This window comes from Cyprinodon variegatus, unplaced genomic scaffold (assembly GCF_000732505.1).
Source record: "Cyprinodon variegatus isolate N-32 unplaced genomic scaffold, C_variegatus-1.0 Scaffold300, whole genome shotgun sequence".
Classification (NCBI taxonomy): domain Eukaryota; kingdom Metazoa; phylum Chordata; class Actinopteri; order Cyprinodontiformes; family Cyprinodontidae; genus Cyprinodon; species Cyprinodon variegatus.
The window spans coordinates 365,756-383,616 of record NW_015150753.1 but is presented as its reverse complement, the minus strand read 5'-3'; the positions used below and the strand labels follow the sequence as shown (position 1 = coordinate 383,616).

Sequence of the window (17,861 nt, the reverse complement as noted above, 5' to 3'; positions counted from 1 at the left end):
ATCTCCTGGAATCAGATCATCAGAGTAAACCAATTCCACTGACTGCCTTTTTCTTTCCGTCTGCCTCGGCCTGACAGGAGCGGACAGCTGAGCATAATCCTCCGCCAAGCAGATGCTCGGAGTGCGGATATCTCAGACATGCAGGCAGGTTTGATCTGTGTGTGTGTTTGTGTGTAACCTGTAGAAGCGTCGGCCATTGGGGCAGTAATTCTGGGCTCTCGCACCAAGACCACAGAGGGCCTCTGAGTGTCAGCAACACATTTTTCTATCCTGCATACACACATGCATCCCACCACCTACACACACACACTGCATCAGTGACACCTCACAGCTAAATATACTGCAAGTGACAGCAACAGGTGACCGTGCTCTTCCACAGACATGCACTTAGCTTGGACGCAGGAGGTCACAGGGTGTGTGAATGTGTGTGTGTGTGTGGAAAGGACAGAAAGGGGACATGCACGTGTGTGTGTGTGTTGGGGGCGTTGGATTGTGGACTACCTCAGCTGCTCACTTTGCAAAAAACCCAGATCTAAACGCTGCCCAGCTCGGGCTGCCTCGCTTTAGAAAGCCAGCTGGTCTGGCTTAAATGTTACTTTTATTCAAGTTTTGTTTTTGTTTTTTTTATTAATCTTGGTTCATCTTGTTTGATACAAGGAACTGACTGAACAAACCCACAGCTGGAGCTGCTGGGAATCCTTCCAGGTGAAGACAGAACAGAAAGCACTGGTAAGTGAGCTGATGTCTGAGAAAAGAGTTTGATGAAGAACAGGGGTGCAAACTTTAGAGGAATCAGAGATTAGATGAAGAGAACATTTTGGAGACTGATAAAAACATTCGTCTCTGAACTGGACTGATGTTGAAAAGTTAATGGTTTTATTTTCATTGTTTAAATAAAGTGTGAGCAAAACTCTGGTCTTTATCTAAAACAGGAAGTAGAAATGGAGTCAAGTTTATAATTTGATTACTTTTCTGTACTTTGAAAAGAGTTTTTGAATATTTTTATCGACCAGAACCTCTTCCACTGCTACCTGCCCTACTCGCCACCTAAAGTTCTGCTGAAATACCTGAAGTTTTCCAACATCTGAACAACAAACAAGCAAGGTTTACATCCCTTTTGCTTGGTTGTGTTCTTAAGATTTCTTAAAAATAGCTTGGATTTGTATTCCCAATATTTTGAAACAGACTTTGAACAGATTAGAAAGAGACCAGTGGAGAATACATAAATAAATATCAGAAATATGACTAAAAGAACCGTAATAGAGTAAAAAAAATAATCTGTAGGTACGGATGTAAGAAGAATATGGTCAATGACTCAGGAGCTGTTGTATCCTCTGCTAAACTGTCAGTTTGCTTTCATTGCTCTTTAGATGTTTCAGATTAATATGGTTTTCCATGTTGAAGAGGCTTAATTATTTCTCTTAGCAGCTAAAAAAGCAAAATGGATTAATAAAAAAGAATTACATAGTAATAATAATAATGAAAAAAATTTCAAACAAGGAAAAAAATTTTACTAGAAAAAAAACCCCAAAAAACCGAGATAAAGAAAATAATCATTAATACATATGAAAACAAGCTAATATATATAAACCAAAACAAAATTTTTAACTTGATAAATCTGAAAAAAACAAGTTTTCTCATTTATGAATGTAAATTAGGTCTTTCTCAAAATGTAACCGCAGACAATCAGGGCTTAAACAAGCTTCTAATTTAAGACAAGCAGAGAAGACAGAGTTGAAGTCAGAGCATTGAATTTGTGGAGGAGCTGATCTTCCATGTTTTCCCACTTGAGCTCATCCTGGCTTTTGGTCATCTATGATTTGTTTATGACAAATCTGATAATAAGTCGGTATTTTTCATGTGATAAAAATTACCAATAAAGGGAGCAGTGTTTTATAATGCAGCTATCAGAACAAGCTTCTGGGTGCTCTCTGCTGGTCACACTGCGTCATCATACTGTACATGCTTTGGAGCAGATAATTCAATTCAATTCAGTTTATTTCTATAGCGCCAATTCACAACACATGTCATCTCAAGGCACTTTACAGTTCATCAGATCATACAGTCAGACTGATTCAAAGTTTTCTATCTAAGGAAAACCAGTTGATTGCATCTACTCATTGACTCGAAGGCAGTCGCTTTACACTAACCATGCTTGTAGCGACAGTGAAGAGGAAATACCTCCAGCAGAAAAAGGCGCAGTGTGAGCGGCCATCTGCTGAGGCCGACTGGGGTTCAAGGAGACAGAAGCAGAGATACAAAAGGCAACTGTAAAAGGCGGCCCCATCCAGGAAACACACAGCCAGGCAGACGAGCTCCGAGCCAGCTCCCATCTCCCATATGATCTGGTGAACTGTAAAGTGCCATGAGATGACATGTGTTGTGAATTGGCGCTACATACATAAACTGAATTGAATTGAATGTCAGAGGATGAAGAGAGCACAACCAGCCAGTCACAGTCAGAGAAACAGGACTACATTAAAAAATAGGCCGATCTCCAATATCTATAAACAAAGGTGTTGATGGCAGCAGCACAGATGATATTTCTCTCCAGGATGGTGTCACAGCCAAACAAGAACAGACCAGATTAAGCTAATATGAGCAGAGAGAGAGAGAGAATGGGAGAAAAGAGATATAATGAAGCAGAATGATAAAAAAAAATGGGTCCTTTTGTTCTCCAGCAGTTTAAGCCTATAGCAGCATATTCATAGAGATAGCTCATGATAACTTGAGCCACTCTAACTAAAAGCTCTATAAGGTACTGTGAATAAAGATGACATCTTTATTGTTTTGTGGAAAACATGAATGACTAAATTGGCCTGAAAACAGCAAAAGTGGAAACTGCGTGAAAATAGAATGAGAAAGAACAAAACTTAAAGTCTCCTCCGCAGTGAAATGAGCTTCAGATGCTTGGTACATCTATGCCCTGATAAGTGATCTATCTCATGGTTTTTGATTGATTCACGTGTTAACAGCCTGCTGTTGTTGGAGCATTTCTGTTTTCTGATGTTGTGGTTTGTGGCAAGTTTGAGTATGAAGTGAGTTTTTATTCCACCTCAATCAAAGAAGAAGAGATTAAATTTTTTACTTATTAGTAAATTAAACCGTTGTTGCTTGGTTGTTATTAATCTTAAACCCTCTGCTCCTTATGTCCAAGGCAAACTAGTAATTAAAAAAAATAAAAATTAACTATTGTTTTATATTTTTTCATAACAAATTAAAATCTCACATTAAAATAAATCTTTATTATTTTTGTTTTAAAACTGATTAGGAGCATGTCCTTTTTTTTCGATTTTCATAATTAATAATTTAAAAAACATAAAATCAGGCAGAGAATAAAAAAAGATCAGATTCTTACAACTTTAACAACTATTTGACACTAGCAACGTTAATTCTCTACTTTATGGTAAGAACTTTTTTTTTTTTTTTCAAATCAATTAAAGTGCCACTAAATAGCCAACGAATAAATAATAATCTATGTATTTCATGTCCGCTTGCTTATTTTTAACAAGACATTCGAAGTATACAGTAGGGTGGAAACAGCGCCTCCTACAGTCAAAGTGTGTAATGTCTGTAGAATTAGTGTCCGGTCTGGGAATAGAGGAATCCAACATTTAACCTAAGCTCTGATTTAAAAAGCTTTTAACTCATTTTGAGCATTCCTATTTTTTGTTCAACATTGAGGGATAGAAAATCAAACAAAATTAAATTGTAGTTTAATCCCATCAAAGCATACAGACACTTTTTTTTAAAGTTGCACTATCATTTATGTCCACAAGGGGTCAGTATTGTGCCTGTCCTGCTCTGTCTTCAACTTTATCTTGTCTTGTTTATTATTTTCTTATTTATTGCTTATTTAATTGCTATTTCATTTATTGTTAAAATATCTTTAGGAAATGTAATTTGAGGAAAATATATTACTTTTTTGGTGTTTAATTTATTATTTCCATAGAAAAATGCGGTTTTCTACAGTTTTCTTGAGACGTTTTCCTAATGTGTGTCATTGCGCGCGTGCCTCTGCGTGTGGGCGCGATGCTGCCTGACGTCCGTCCCTCCCTCCGTCCAGGTGCTTACTCACTGACAGCCCGGGAGGCGCGTGCTCTGCTCCGGGAGGAGAGGAGGCGCTGGACGGACTGAAGTGAACCGCTGGACGGAGACAGACGCTGCTGCGGGATTTGCCGAGATCGAATCATGCGGGACTGAGCGGGAGGTAAGCAGCTGTGTGAGGACTTTGATGCGGGTTTGACAGGTTCGGTTGGAAGAAAAGTAAAGTAAAGGGTTCACTCTCTGCGCTGTTTATTTATTTATTTTATTCAAAGCATCTCGTGAAAGTGTGAGAGGCAGGTTTCCTGTCAGCGGTGCTTCAGGCTGATCAGGAGACACTTTATGTCCACAGCCGCGGAATAAACGGCGACTTTTTGGACTTTTGGGAATATTTTCATTCTGACTCAGATTCTCAGCACTGCGTAAGAAACAGATCTTTACTTTTTTCTTCAGACCACAACAACTGGAATAAAAGTAAGTGTTAGAAAATAGCCTTAAAGCCATTTAATTTTTTTATTTTTTTTGTCTCTTCATTCAGTGGCGGATCTAGACCAAATGTACCAGGGGGCCAGGAAGGGGGCAGCGTATGTTCATGGGGCACAGAAAAGAGTAAAATAAAAAACACAGCAAGGTCAATTAACATTCATAATTTATTTTATTTTTTACAAAATTCAGTTAAAAATACTGTTTTATATTAAATCAGAATTAGAACTCAAGAACAAAAGAGTTTTTTTTTATTTGTTTTGAAAAAAAATTAGCAGATGAAACCTGGGATCCAATACCACTGAAGCTATCACCTTATTGTTATTAAATAATTAGTGAAACCGAATTTGTAAAGAAAAGAAATAGATCCAAAGGACCTATCAGTAACCATGTCTGTTCCAGCAAAGATCTTCATTAGAAATTCTTTGAGTATGATGTCTTCGGTACAGGGGCCGTAACAGGGGCCAGGACATGATTTACAGGGGCACTGGCCCCTGTTGGCCCTGTTAGCCCATGCTTCAAAAACCACACTCATCAGAATGTTTTTAGGACTTTTATGTGGCAGATTGAGAAGAACAGTAGTGTGGATGATTTAGGATTAGGGGGATATTTAATCATTTTTGGAGTTCAGTGTCAGACTAGATGGAGAGAGTCTGCAAACTGCACACATATCATTAAATAACATTCAGAATGGATAACAATGGACTTTGACTAAGCCATTCTAAAGCATGGATGTGATTTTAATTTAAATCCACTGATTTCTGGCCTCCTGCTGAAGAAAAACATCCCCACAGCATGACTACCACATGTTTCCCAGTGCAAGGTGGGGTTTATCTGATGTGACATCACTGTTTCCTTTTTTTCTCATGATAACAGGTGCATTACCATATTTATCAGATTTTTTTTATACATTGTGGCTGTTGCTGTAATTTGAGAAATGGTGGAAAAGTTCCCAGGGCTCTGGATGTTTCTGCAGTGCCTCCTAGAAACAAAGTTTATCCTTATCAAAAATTAAAGCCCATTTTTTTAATCTAATAATACTTTAACTCTTAACTTTTAAGCAAATTTGTTTTTGGTTTGGATGGCCTTGTTCAGGTTCCTTGGAAACATTTAGTCCAAACATTTGCTGTCAGCTCTGCCCCTGCTGTAGACTCTACAGTATAGACATGAGGGCAAAGTCCAAGTATTGTTCAAAGCAGGAGCGGAGCTAGATGGGGGGCCAGGGGTGGCCATGGCCACCCTTAGCCAATCATTGGCCACCCCTACCATTTTTCTCTCTAATGCTACATTCACACCGAGAGGCAGCAGGAGCAGCTAGTTTACATGCAAAGTCAATGGTTGACGCGCGTCAAGGCGCAGCAAAATGTCCTGCAGCGCATCTGAGCAGCTGAAGCAGCGCGTCAGGAAACGCAAAGGCAGCTGCTGCTTGAGTTGGAAAAACTGAACTTTTGCTGCTCAACGCGCCGCATCAACCAATCAGAGAAGCTGCTCTGGGAGCTGGCAGGCAGACAGGCACATCGCTGATGATACAGAGCGCTGTGATCACACCTCTGAAACAGTTTATTAATGCCTAAATTTACTTAAAATGCTGAAATCTGCAGGCAAAACATTTTCGCTTTAATTATCCTGGTGCCTGAGGTTTGGATAACGTACATGGAAAAACGCCTTCCAGCCGCCGCTGCAAAACGCGAAGAGGCGACCGGGCCAGAGGCTGCTGTTGAATGGGATTCCTAGTGACAGAGCACCGCTGGTATGTGGGGGTCTGAGTGGTTCCGACAGAAATAATATTTGAAGGAAGGATGGTAATCTGGATGAACTGACTGCACACATTAAGCTTTCAGGTGGATTTTTCCACTTAAAAACATGTTAAAACTACTTTATTCCCACTGATCACAGAAGGATAGAGTAGCTCCGCCCAACATGCATCAGACCCACTTTTTCCACCGCGCAGCTGAATGTAGCATAATACAGACAGTGGCAGCAGTAATACTCTCAAATGGAATATTCTAACTTATTTAAAATTAAAATTTTTTCATATATTAACAGTGACTTGACAACAAAAACACTTTTAATTATGCACATCAATATACTGACATAAAAAGGTACAGAATTGATGCATTTTCCAGAACTAGATTATGTCTTATGGGGTAAAGAGAAAATGATGTCTTTCCAAGTCATCAAGGAGTCTACAGTGAAATCGGAGATAAATAACTACTTTAATAATAAGTAATCAATTTAATGTAGATATTAGTAGATATACTATTAATTTTAAGAATGATTCTTGATAAACGTCTAAAAGTAGTGGCAATGATTAAGATGTTCGCCCTAGATCTCAAACTTGAATGATTTTTGTCCTCTATACCTTTAATTTAGACAGCATGGATGTTTAAATATATGCGTCTATTTGTTAGCAAAGACTGTAGGAAAGCATAGTTTGTCTTTATTTAGAAAACATGGATGTTGTGCTTGTTCATTTTCCTGTTGGACCAGTGTAGATTGACCCTAAGGTTCTGGCATCTATCCACATTCAGCCACCCCTCAGTGTACATTGGTTATTGCCTGGCCACCATTATTAACCCTTTCTGGCTACACCTCTGCTCTACAGCCCAAAGTTAAAGGGTTTGTTTAGGATGTCATGTTGATACATTTTTATGTGGAAAAGTTGCTGCCTGACATATTTGAGTTTTATTTATGGACTCATTTTATTTTCCACTGGGATTGTTGTAATACCTGTCTTACCTCCGGTCTTCAGTTTAATTTTTCTTTTTAGATTATTTATGTTGTGACGTCATCCATCTGAGCTTAAGCTTGGTTTTGTGTTTTTTTTTACCAATGAAAAGGTAAGAGATATACAGATAATGGCTGCAGGTACATATAAATCACTGACTGATTGTTTCAGATTTACAATAGTCTAACTAAGATTTACAGCATCAAAGAAAAAAATCTGCTATCGTAAAATATCTTTTAAATTGAACTACAATATTCTCTCATTTATTGTATATTCAAACTGTCGATTTTGCAGTCCTAGTGCTTCCACCATCTTTTAAGCAGACCTCCTTCCTAAGCTTCCGTTTCTAACTCATCATGTGGAATCCAAGGCTTTTCACCTCCCATGTGACTTAATCTGTTGAGCCACAACACCTCCCTAAGAAGGCACCGAGAGGCTGTCCTGAGGCCCCAACCAGCTGCATTGGCATTTCCCAGGGAGAAGCAGAGACTCTGATCAAGACCTCTTCACTGTCGGTCTCCAGCAGGGTTGGATGTAGGAAATGTATTACCCTAGGCAAAGACAGGCATGGGGCCCTCTGAATTGAGAAGACGACGCATAAAACAGACCCGTTACACAGATACACACATTTTAATAGAATAGACATACAATATTAGATTTTATAAGAGCTCACTTAGCTGATTGCTCCTTCCTGTGTTTCCAAAAAGGCGACAGCAAAAGTAAATAACCCAGTACTTCTTTTCACTGTAGACAAGCCATGATCTGCTTCTCTGTTCTCCATTTTTCATTTGGATGAAATAATAGCTGCATGAATCATGACAGCAGACAAGATAGAGGAGAGCAGGAGGCGGGGTTACTAATCTACTTGCTCTGGAGAGCAGAGTTTGCTGCTTTTAGATGTTGTCTCCAAAGTCTCCAGTAGCAGAAAAAAGTCAAAAAAGTCGCTAGATTTGGCGCTAGGCTGCATGAATCATGACAGCAGACAAGATAGAGGAGAGCAGGAGGCGGGGCTATCAATCTACTTGCTCTGGAGAGCAGAGTTTGCTGCTTTTAGATGTTGTTGCCAAAGTCTCTAGTAGCAGAAATAACATTGTGAGCTGTGAACTTTGAAACCCTGCGGTTTCGTTGTACATTTAACTGTAGCTGCGTGCAACGATTGAAGAAAATATACAGTGTATGCCCGGCTGAACATGGAGGGAGGGACAAGCTGAGCTCATGGTTCAGTGTCTGTCCCACTAAGGAACTCAGGAGTTGTTTGTTATAGGGAGTACCCCAGCATACCACACATGCAAGGTCAGGTTACGTCTGAAGTGCATATTTCACATCTTAAAGGGGAGCTGGTCAGATATTTAGTCTACATCTGTTTGTTAAACTCGTCTGCCTTTTATCGCACATAAATATATTTATCTTGGTTTTTATTAATTAAAGGTCTCTTTCTCTTAAATGTATGAAGTCAAAATTCTATCAAAAGAGCACACATGGAATAAATACCCAGAGGAGCAGTTTTATTTCAAACATGGTTTCTTTCTTTATGTAACAATATTCTAGTCTTGTTTTGGCTTCAGTTTTAGGGGTGGGGGGGAGTCATTTGGTGAACTTGGTTTTAACTTCAGGCTGTAAGCAATGACTTCTCTAAAGAGAGGGCTTGTTGGAAATAAGCAGATGGTTAAATGCTTCAAAGACGGCCCAACTGTTCTGGCAGTGAGCGCTTTAAGGAGAGCGCTGTAGGCTGCTCTGAAAGTGACTCAGACAGAGGAGTGTTTGTGGAGAAGTCACACAACATCTTCACTGGAATTATCACATGGTTACACAACTATGAGCATCCGACAACCGCTTCATCTTTTGGATTAGCTGTGAAACTCATTCCTAATAACATTTTTTAATGACCAGTGTTAATCTTTCAGAGTTCTATGACCTAATATTATAGAAACTTATCAAAAATATTAAACACTGCGACTACATCTGAAACTAAGAAAGACATCTATTGATAAGATAATATTGAATCAAATAGGTAATCGCAGGAGTTGTTTTTCTCATGTTCCGCATACCGCCCCCTGCCATGTTGTTCTTCATTTAAATTAACCTTTATTTGACGATTGCCTACCTTAAGAGGACGATGAGAGACCATCTGAATCCGGGGTAACCAGTTAAAAATCAGTCAAAAAACCTTGGCAAAATCAGAAAATCATCAACCAGTAAAGGTCTGGAGACATTTTTAATTATAATCCTTTACTTTAAACAGGATTTAACACTGAAATAAATTGAAGTTTTAAATGCATCCATGTTAAACATTGAATTTTTAAATAAAAAATTAGAAAATATTTCCATTTTAAGATCTAAATTGTTTTTGAAGCGAGAACAACAATCGTTCAGTTTGGTAAATGGACAATTTCCTGATTCACATATTTTCTAAAACACTTTTCTTTTTTCTGTCTTAATGTTGGCAGTGGGCTTTATGCTGCCCTGCAAGGCTTTAAACCTGGGTTTGAATGGAGACAAAGACATTTTAAAGCACATATCAAGGTGATCATTTTGAGCCTGGGTCGATGTGATCAGGGTGGACAATCCTGCTTCACAGCAGTAGGTTGAGCCAAAAATACAAAAAATTTGCAAAATTGTTACTTGGTGACAGTGGAGAGAAAAAACTCCCTTTTAACAGGAGGAAACCTCCATCAGAACCAGGCTAGTCGGAACAGACATACAGAAAGAAGCAGAGATACAAAAAGCAACTTTAAAAGGCGGCCCCGTCCAGGAAACACAGCGCGCTATTATCCAAGTCATCTTGAAAACATTCTTCTTCCAAATGTTGGCTACATATTACGTGTTTTTCCAGAAGTTCGATGGCAAATCCTCCCTTTTCAAGTAGGTAACCCAAAGAAGAACCCGTCAATGGAGGATCAGGAATCAGAAAGGTGGAATGACTTTTTTTTTTTTTCTCACTTTTACCCGATGTATTCCAACATCCAGCTGCCATGCACGTGGGCATTGTCAGTTTCAATATAGCTCTGGTGAATTCCAATGGTGAAGTCCTCTGGAAATCTTCACTAATTGTTGTTGATTGCAGATGTGTCTAGTATTTCCCATTTATTTAGCTTATAAAGCGGGGAGAATGGCGCTAGGTTTACCGCACCGTGACGTCACTGCTGGAAGATGGCAGGAGTGAGGTGTTACTATATTTGGGCAAAAATGGCCGCTCCCAGACTCAATTATCACATTGAAAATTATTGTTTTTAATTTTTTACAGATTAATGCTGAATTCATTAAATTACTGTGAACGTATTAGTTTTAGGTGCAGATAATGATCCATTCCTTGCTGATCGGACTTTTCCTTTAACTTTTCTGGAATAACTTTGACCTGGATGATTCAGCATCAACAGGCTCCCAGTCCTGCACCGCCTCTGCTCAGCAGGATCACTGGATCCCCAAGAATCCTTCTTCCCCCCAGACCCCACCTCTGGCTCCACCAGCCTCACCAATCATCCTGTGTCCTCAGACCATGTCAGCTCCCTCCGGATCAGAATTATCTGTAACATCCTGGCAGGGAATACGAGGGCTGGTCCACATGTCACCTATTAGCTGTTGCTCTGGGCTGTGGGCTTTTTTATACAAGAAAGAAACGCTCCGCCACAGACAGCCTTAGAAGTTGGCCTGATTGGGAAAGATTGTCGAGAGAGCGCTTGAAGTGAGATGTTGGACAGCTGATTTCCATTTCTCTGTGTGTTCAGCGTTTGCTCGCCTTTCTGCCAAACAGAAACCAGCCGTATTATTATGATTTGGGGTAAAAAGTTCATCCTTTTATTTTTGGAGTCATCCTGTTTTACAGCGTCTATTAATAGTAGGGTGGGTTTTGAACACGCAGGAGGGGGAGCTGCATGGAGATTTGCCGTCATCCTGAAAATGATCAAACTCCTCACGAGACGACACCTTCATGCTGAGTTCTACCATTTAAAGCAACCTTCCCAGAAAAGCTAACATCTTTGCTCGACTTGAAATTCCCTGTTAAACTCCAACACGCCGAGGGTGCGTGTGCAGAGAGGAGCACTCTTTGAGTAATGCTCCAGATAATCACATGAAGCCCAATCGGCGTGTCAATACTTGCTGCAGATAGTATCACAACACCAGGGTTATACTTTTTGTTGTTTCATGACTCAGCACAGTGATTATGGTTTAATGTCACATTACGTTGGTTAGAAAATTCCTCCAGTTGAAAGCAGGCAGTAAATTGTCTTCATAGCAGTGTGTTTTGGTGTTCTTATGTCTGTTTTTTTACCAAGTATCCAGCGAAGATCAGGCGTGCTGCAATGCATATCGAAAACGCTTTAATCAGTGAACAACAAGCCGTTCATAAATGAGGAGAGGAGTGACAATCTGCTGGCAAAATGATCTTAAAGCTAACATTTTCACAGGGAATCTTAGTGGAAAGGTTCCTCTTTAGGGCTGCACCCTACACACCTCAAGGTTTCCCCATGCTGTGGTTGCCATGTCAGCAGCCAAAGCTGTCAGCCTCTGCAGCTCCTCCAAGGTCACCATTGATTCTCTCCCTGACTGTTGGTTTTGGCCGATGGTGGTTTGCAATTGGTCTGAGAGAGGTTCAAAGCTTTTATAGCCTAAACCTGTTTAAAACCTCTCTACTACTTTCTCCCTGATCTGTCTGCCATTTTTCCTGGTCTTCATAGTCTAATATTCCCTAACAGACCATAGTGGAACAGCCGGGCAGCGTTTTTCATGGAGCCGGTCTCTTAAGGCCATTTGTTGCACTGCGTTTTATTCAGCGGAATCAGACTGATGGCCTTTATTTACTTGGATTATATGTCTGAAGAACTTTAACAACATCTAATGTACCTTCTACAAGTGCAATAATCCAAGTCAACTATTGTGTATTCTTTCCTGAGCTCTCTACAGATATTTGTATATCTAAAGGAAACATATTCCAGGACATTAGAACTTTTTTATGCTCTTTTGTACTGTAAACACTCTTTTTATATTGTCTGTTGTATTTTTATCTTTAAAGACATCTTGCTTTAAATCTGCCCTTTGTATTTTATATTCAATTCTGTTTATTTATATAGCGCCAATTCACAACACATGTCATCTCAGGCACTTTACAGTTCAACCAGATCATACAGTCAGATTGTTTCAAAGTTTTCTATCTAAGGAAAATCAGCCGATTGCATCGAATCATTGACTCAACAGCAATCCCTCACACTTAGCAAGCTTGTAGCGACTGTGGAGAGGAAAACTCCCTTTTAACAGAAATAAACCTCCAGCAGAACCAGGCTCAGTGTGAGCGGCCATCTGCTGAGGTTCAAGGAGGCAGAGGCAGGGATACAAAAGCTAACTGTAAAAGGCGGCTTCATCCAGAAGACACAGCCAGGCAGACGAGCTCCGAGCCAGCTCCCATGTCAGAGGATGAAGAGAGCACATCCAGCCAGTCACAGTCAGAGAAACAGGACTTCACTGAAAAACAGGCCGATCTCCAACATCTATAAACAAAGATGTTGATGGCAGCAGCACAGGATAGTGACGAGATGATGCTACAATGAGAAAAAGCAGAGAGAGCATAACATTAGAGATTGAACTATATACTACTATACAAGCTACTGGAACCAGAATGTGCCTGAAGTAATCCCAAGGGATAAATAAAGTTGAATCTTAAGTCTAAATCTAGGTCAAAATCAAGTACTTTCGGTTGGTCTGTTGAGTAGGCAGCTAATAGGGCTGGGCAATTAAATGCATTTGCAATTTAAGAAAATGTGAACAAATAACAGAGGTACTCAATTTTGGTCATTTTTTTCACAAAACTGCAAGACAAATCTTTTCTTACCCCAGCCCTTTAATTAGGGTAATATGTTTAAAGTGGGTTCGCTTTCACAAAAAAAGGAAATAAAGTTGCTGCCAGCTGCAGATCCATGCATGCATGTAGAAATGAGCACTTTTACATACAAAATTTAAAGTAAAGTCCTGCATCAACGGACTCTGGATCAACCAGCCTCCAAAGGAATGAAAAAATTAAAACATCTAACTATCTAGTGCAAAGAAAAACTCAGCATTGGTTAAAAATAATTGAAATTTTGAATTGTGTCAAAATCTTTCATCCCTAATTGATTGATTGACTTTATTTATCTCACAGTGGAGAAATGTTCTTGTTACATCAGCACAAATAGTCATAGGAAGAAATGTTATTACTATTATCATCCATAGAGGTTTGTGTTGCATGTGAAAATATCAAAAGGGTTTAAACAATAATCAGCTCTTCCTTGAGAAAAAATACTGTTTAGTTACAGTGGTTCACATTATTCTTTTCCACATATTTGACTAATTATATTTGAGTATAAATTTGTTCCATTGGAATCTTCATTCCAATCCACTGAGTAGTTTTTCCAGTTTCATCACAGCTTCTTTCTATTAATATGGTTTAATAAATGCCACCAAAGTTTAGTTTGGTCTGCTTTGGTAAAAGCTGTAGACGCCTCAGTTCAATTTTCAGCAGACCTGAACTCCACTGTCTGTATTATTTGCATTCATACATGGCCGCTTGTTTGACTTCCTCCTGAGAGCAGGATAACCCCTGAGGAAGCTGGTTTATGGGCGTGTCGGGGGAAACAGATACAGAGCCACGCAAACAGGCGGCCTGTCTTCGCCCAGTGGTTAACAAAACCATGTCCATAGATGTCTGTCTGACCTTTACACTCTAAATTAGTTTTTATCCCTCATGTCTGTTGTGTGTGTTTGAGGCATGGAAAAAAAAACATCTACATTTTTACTGCCTAAAGCTGTCATATATTCTTAAGCTTTCATAGGAAAGCTCAGTATGTGAATCTGAATGTGTCGGTCTATGTTAGGAGCTGAACTGACCGTGTGTTTGTTCCTGTTTCTCTGCAGGCACCAGCCAGCACTTTTGGACTGAGAGATTTGAGGATCTGGAAGTGAAATAAAGGAGCCATAAGGACTTTGAAAGAGGAGAAGAAATAGTCGACAAAGAGAAGAAGCAGGAAGATCACAAAGATGGGGAGAAAAAAGATTCAGATTGCCCGAATAATGGATGAAAGGAACAGACATGTAAGCAGCAAACAGGAAACCTTATTTAATCTCATGCACAGAGCTGCTTCTGAACATGAAGCCTAATTCTACGTTCAGACCGCCAGCAGCAGAAGCAGCTAGCTTACATGCTAAGTCAATGGTTTACTCGCATCAAGGTGCAGCAAAAGGTCCTGCAGCTTGTTTTGAGCAGCTGAAGCAGCGCCTCATGAGCATTTGAGCATGCTGCTCTTCAGAAGCAGCAGCACTTGCTGGAGTTGGAAAAATGTAACATTTGCTGCTGGACGCGCCACATCAACCAATCAGAGAAAGTGATCTGGGAGCTGGCAGGGAGACAGACACAGCACTGCTGATGCAGAGCGCTATGATCACTCCTCTGAAACTTTTTTTGTATTTATTTATTTATTTTTTAGTTTTTACAGCACTAGGGGGTTTGAGAGAGGGGGAGGGACATGCTGCAAAAGACCACAGGTCGGATTCTAACCCTGGGTCGGCCGCGTCGAGGACTTAAGCCTCCGCACATTGGTCATGCGCACTAACCTCTGCGCCACCTGCACGCCCTGAAACTGTTTATTAATGCCTAAATTAACTTAAGAACTGAAACCTGCTGGCAAAAATATTAGCTTTTATTATTGTGGTGCCTGCAGTATGAGTTACATACGTAAAAACTTCCAGCTGCTTTGAACATTAGCAGAAAACCGGGAAAAGGCGACTGGGCGAGAGGCTGCCGTTGAAGGGAATTCCTAGTGACAGAGCACCGCTGGTGTAAAGGGGTCTGAGCGGCTCAGAACTAAACTTGTACAAGCATGAAAAATGAAGCAACACGCGTGTTTTTGCTGCTTCTGCTGTGTGCGGTCTGAACGTAGCATCAGATATTCCTCCAGTTTTTCTAAAAGGTGTCGTTCAGGACAGACTTTAAACATTTAACTCATAATCTTGTGTTTATACTGTCTTTGACGGCAGATGATTTGAAGTATTTGTAGTATCTGCTTACAGTCCTCTATAAGAACACACTATAATGCCAATAAACAAGTGTTTATTCACACCTGTTTTAGTTTGATGAAGGTTCACAATATATCATATTCAACAACAGTGATCTGGGCCGAATAAGATGATTCTTTTGGAAGTTATTTAAATGAAATTATATTTGAGATTTTTAGGCTTTTGTGGATTATTATTTTTAACAAACTTTTCTGACAACAAAATGTTTAGTTTGAAATGGATTAGGATTAAGCTGCACCTATCAGTTATTTTAGAATCTATTAATCCACCGATCATTTTTGGGGTTAATCTAAAAAGAGATACTTTTAGTAAATTAACATTAGCAAATAAATAAATCTTCAGAATTCAGAAAAATATTAGATTTTGCCTTTTACATGAATTGTAAACAGCAGAACATGAACATATAAATTTATATAGATAGAAGATTTTTTTATCTTGGAAAATGTTTATATTTTTTGTAGTTTATTCTTTTTTACTGCTTTAGGGAGGGCATTCTATCAGCAAATGGCATTTTTTAGAGTTTATGTAGCATTAGTCTAACTAATGATTCAGTTCTGCTACCAAACTAGTTTCATTTTATATAAATAAAAAATGTATCACAACTAATCTGATCCTTTTATCCTCCCTAGAATGAATTTGTTAAGATTTGACTCACCAACAGGTGAACAGATGAATTGACTCATGGTCCCTCGTTCATCTGATGAAATTGGTCGAGCAATGATTCCTCCACGTGTTTTGCATTTCATTTGGAGTCAGTTCTCAGCTTTTTAAACAATCTTGCATCAAGTTTAATCTTTTAAAAATTCGTTGAATTTCTCAAACTAATGTTACCATGTGTTGTATCAATTCAAGAAAGAAAAGTTCAGATGTTATAGATTTAAGCTGTTCAATGTTTTATAGGTTTGGCAGCCATATTGGATTTTGAGATATGGATTAGTGAGGACAACTTATAAGAACAAATAGAAAGTTATGCTCAGCTGAGGGTTAAAATCTGTTTAATCTGAATTCAGTTTTTGTTTTTATCTAAAATTTAATTTAACTCACTAGTATCACATATTGAGAAAACCAATGGTTTTAAGTAGAAACTATTTAACGACCTGGTCCCCCGGCAGTTGCATTCAGACTCACTGGCATGTGATGTTTACAAACACCTACTGCTTATGAGTCCATGTCTGGATGCAGCAGCTGGCTCAGTGCAACATGACTTCTGAGTAATGAGGCCTTGCTGTCAAGGTCTTATGCACAGGAGCTTCGTTCCAGATTAGTGCACATACATTAACATGCACAGGTCCTGTTTGAAGGAACGCTTCTTCTCTTCCTGTTTTGACAGGAAGTAGAGGCACATGTGCTTCATGACCCCCATCAGGCAGGTGCTGCCTCACGATTCTTCCCTGTGTGGCGGTCCATGTATGGGTTTTAACTTTAGAATATTTTCAGAACAGCACCAAGCAAGATTATAAAAACATGAAAAGTCATGAACTCAATGCTATTTCTGACATTTTGGATTGAAAAAGCTTCCTGGATGGGAAGAGAAACGTCTTCACACTTGAAAACAAAGTTCAGTGGGTTGTTTTTTTAACCTTTTTTGGATCTACAGCCAATACGGTCTCAGTCCTGAAAGGAAACCAAGGAGCATTTTTTGATCATTTTGTGAAGAAGGCTTTAATTTATCAATTATAATGTACACATAGAGGGACAAAACTACATTTTTTATGACTTGTGTTCAGAGCTATAGTATCAGATTCACGTTGCTGCAGGAAAACAAAATTGGTTTCTCTCTTTCCGTGGTTTCTGACAAAAAATCTCTTCCTCACTTTCCTCTCAGGTGACGTTCACAAAGCGAAAGTTTGGCCTGATGAAAAAAGCTTATGAGTTGAGCGTGCTGTGCGATTGTGAGATTGCACTCATCATCTTCAACAGCACCAACAAGCTGTTTCAGTACGCCAGCACCGACATGGACAAGGTTCTGCTCAAATACACCGAGTACAACGAGCCACACGAGAGTCGGACCAACTCCGACATCGTGGATGTAAGTAAACCATGCATGCAAAACACACGTCCTGGTCACTTAGCGAGGCTGGTCACCATAGTAACGTACTGTGAACGTCAAACCCGCGCCAGGCCAGGCTAGCTTTCAGGATTGAGCTGAATCCTGAAAAACGCCCCCAGCCAGCAGCCAATCAGATGTTTGGAAACAATGATGAGTCCTGGATCAAATACCTACTTTAATTTAGAGGGAAGAAGAAGTTAAACAAAACAACATCACAATAAAACAATCTGAAAACCAAAATACAGTTAAAACAAAAGATGCTTTTAACAAAGTAAATATCTTTTAATTAATTTTTAGATTTTTCCTACTTTGACATACTAACCTTTTACTATTTGTTTGTTTTCTCCTTTATAATGTCTGCATACACCCCTGGCATTCACTTGTTTCATGTATAAATTATATATGAAGCTAAATACGAAAATAATATACAGTAAAATAAAGGTTGCTTTAATTATTTTTTAATCATATTCGGGAAAAATTAAATTCAGTTCATTCAAATCGCACCGATTCACAACC

General features: G+C 39.3%; 1 protein-coding gene across 2 annotated transcripts in view; it reads left to right on the top strand.

Moving 5' to 3' along the window:
- The first annotated feature begins 523 nt into the window (after positions 1-523).
- Positions 524-17,861, top strand: part of LOC107090582 (myocyte-specific enhancer factor 2C-like) — a 41,632-nt gene continuing 24,294 nt past the window's right edge. For both annotated transcript variants that reach the window (XM_015384044.1, XM_015384043.1), the window contains exons 1-4: positions 524-729; positions 4,067-4,210; positions 14,138-14,314; positions 17,121-17,324. In XM_015384044.1, the coding sequence (XP_015239530.1) occupies positions 14,261-14,314; positions 17,121-17,324 (258 nt within the window). In that variant the 5' untranslated portion in view covers positions 524-729; positions 4,067-4,210; positions 14,138-14,260. The remainder of the gene's footprint in view (positions 730-4,066; positions 4,211-14,137; positions 14,315-17,120; positions 17,325-17,861) is intronic.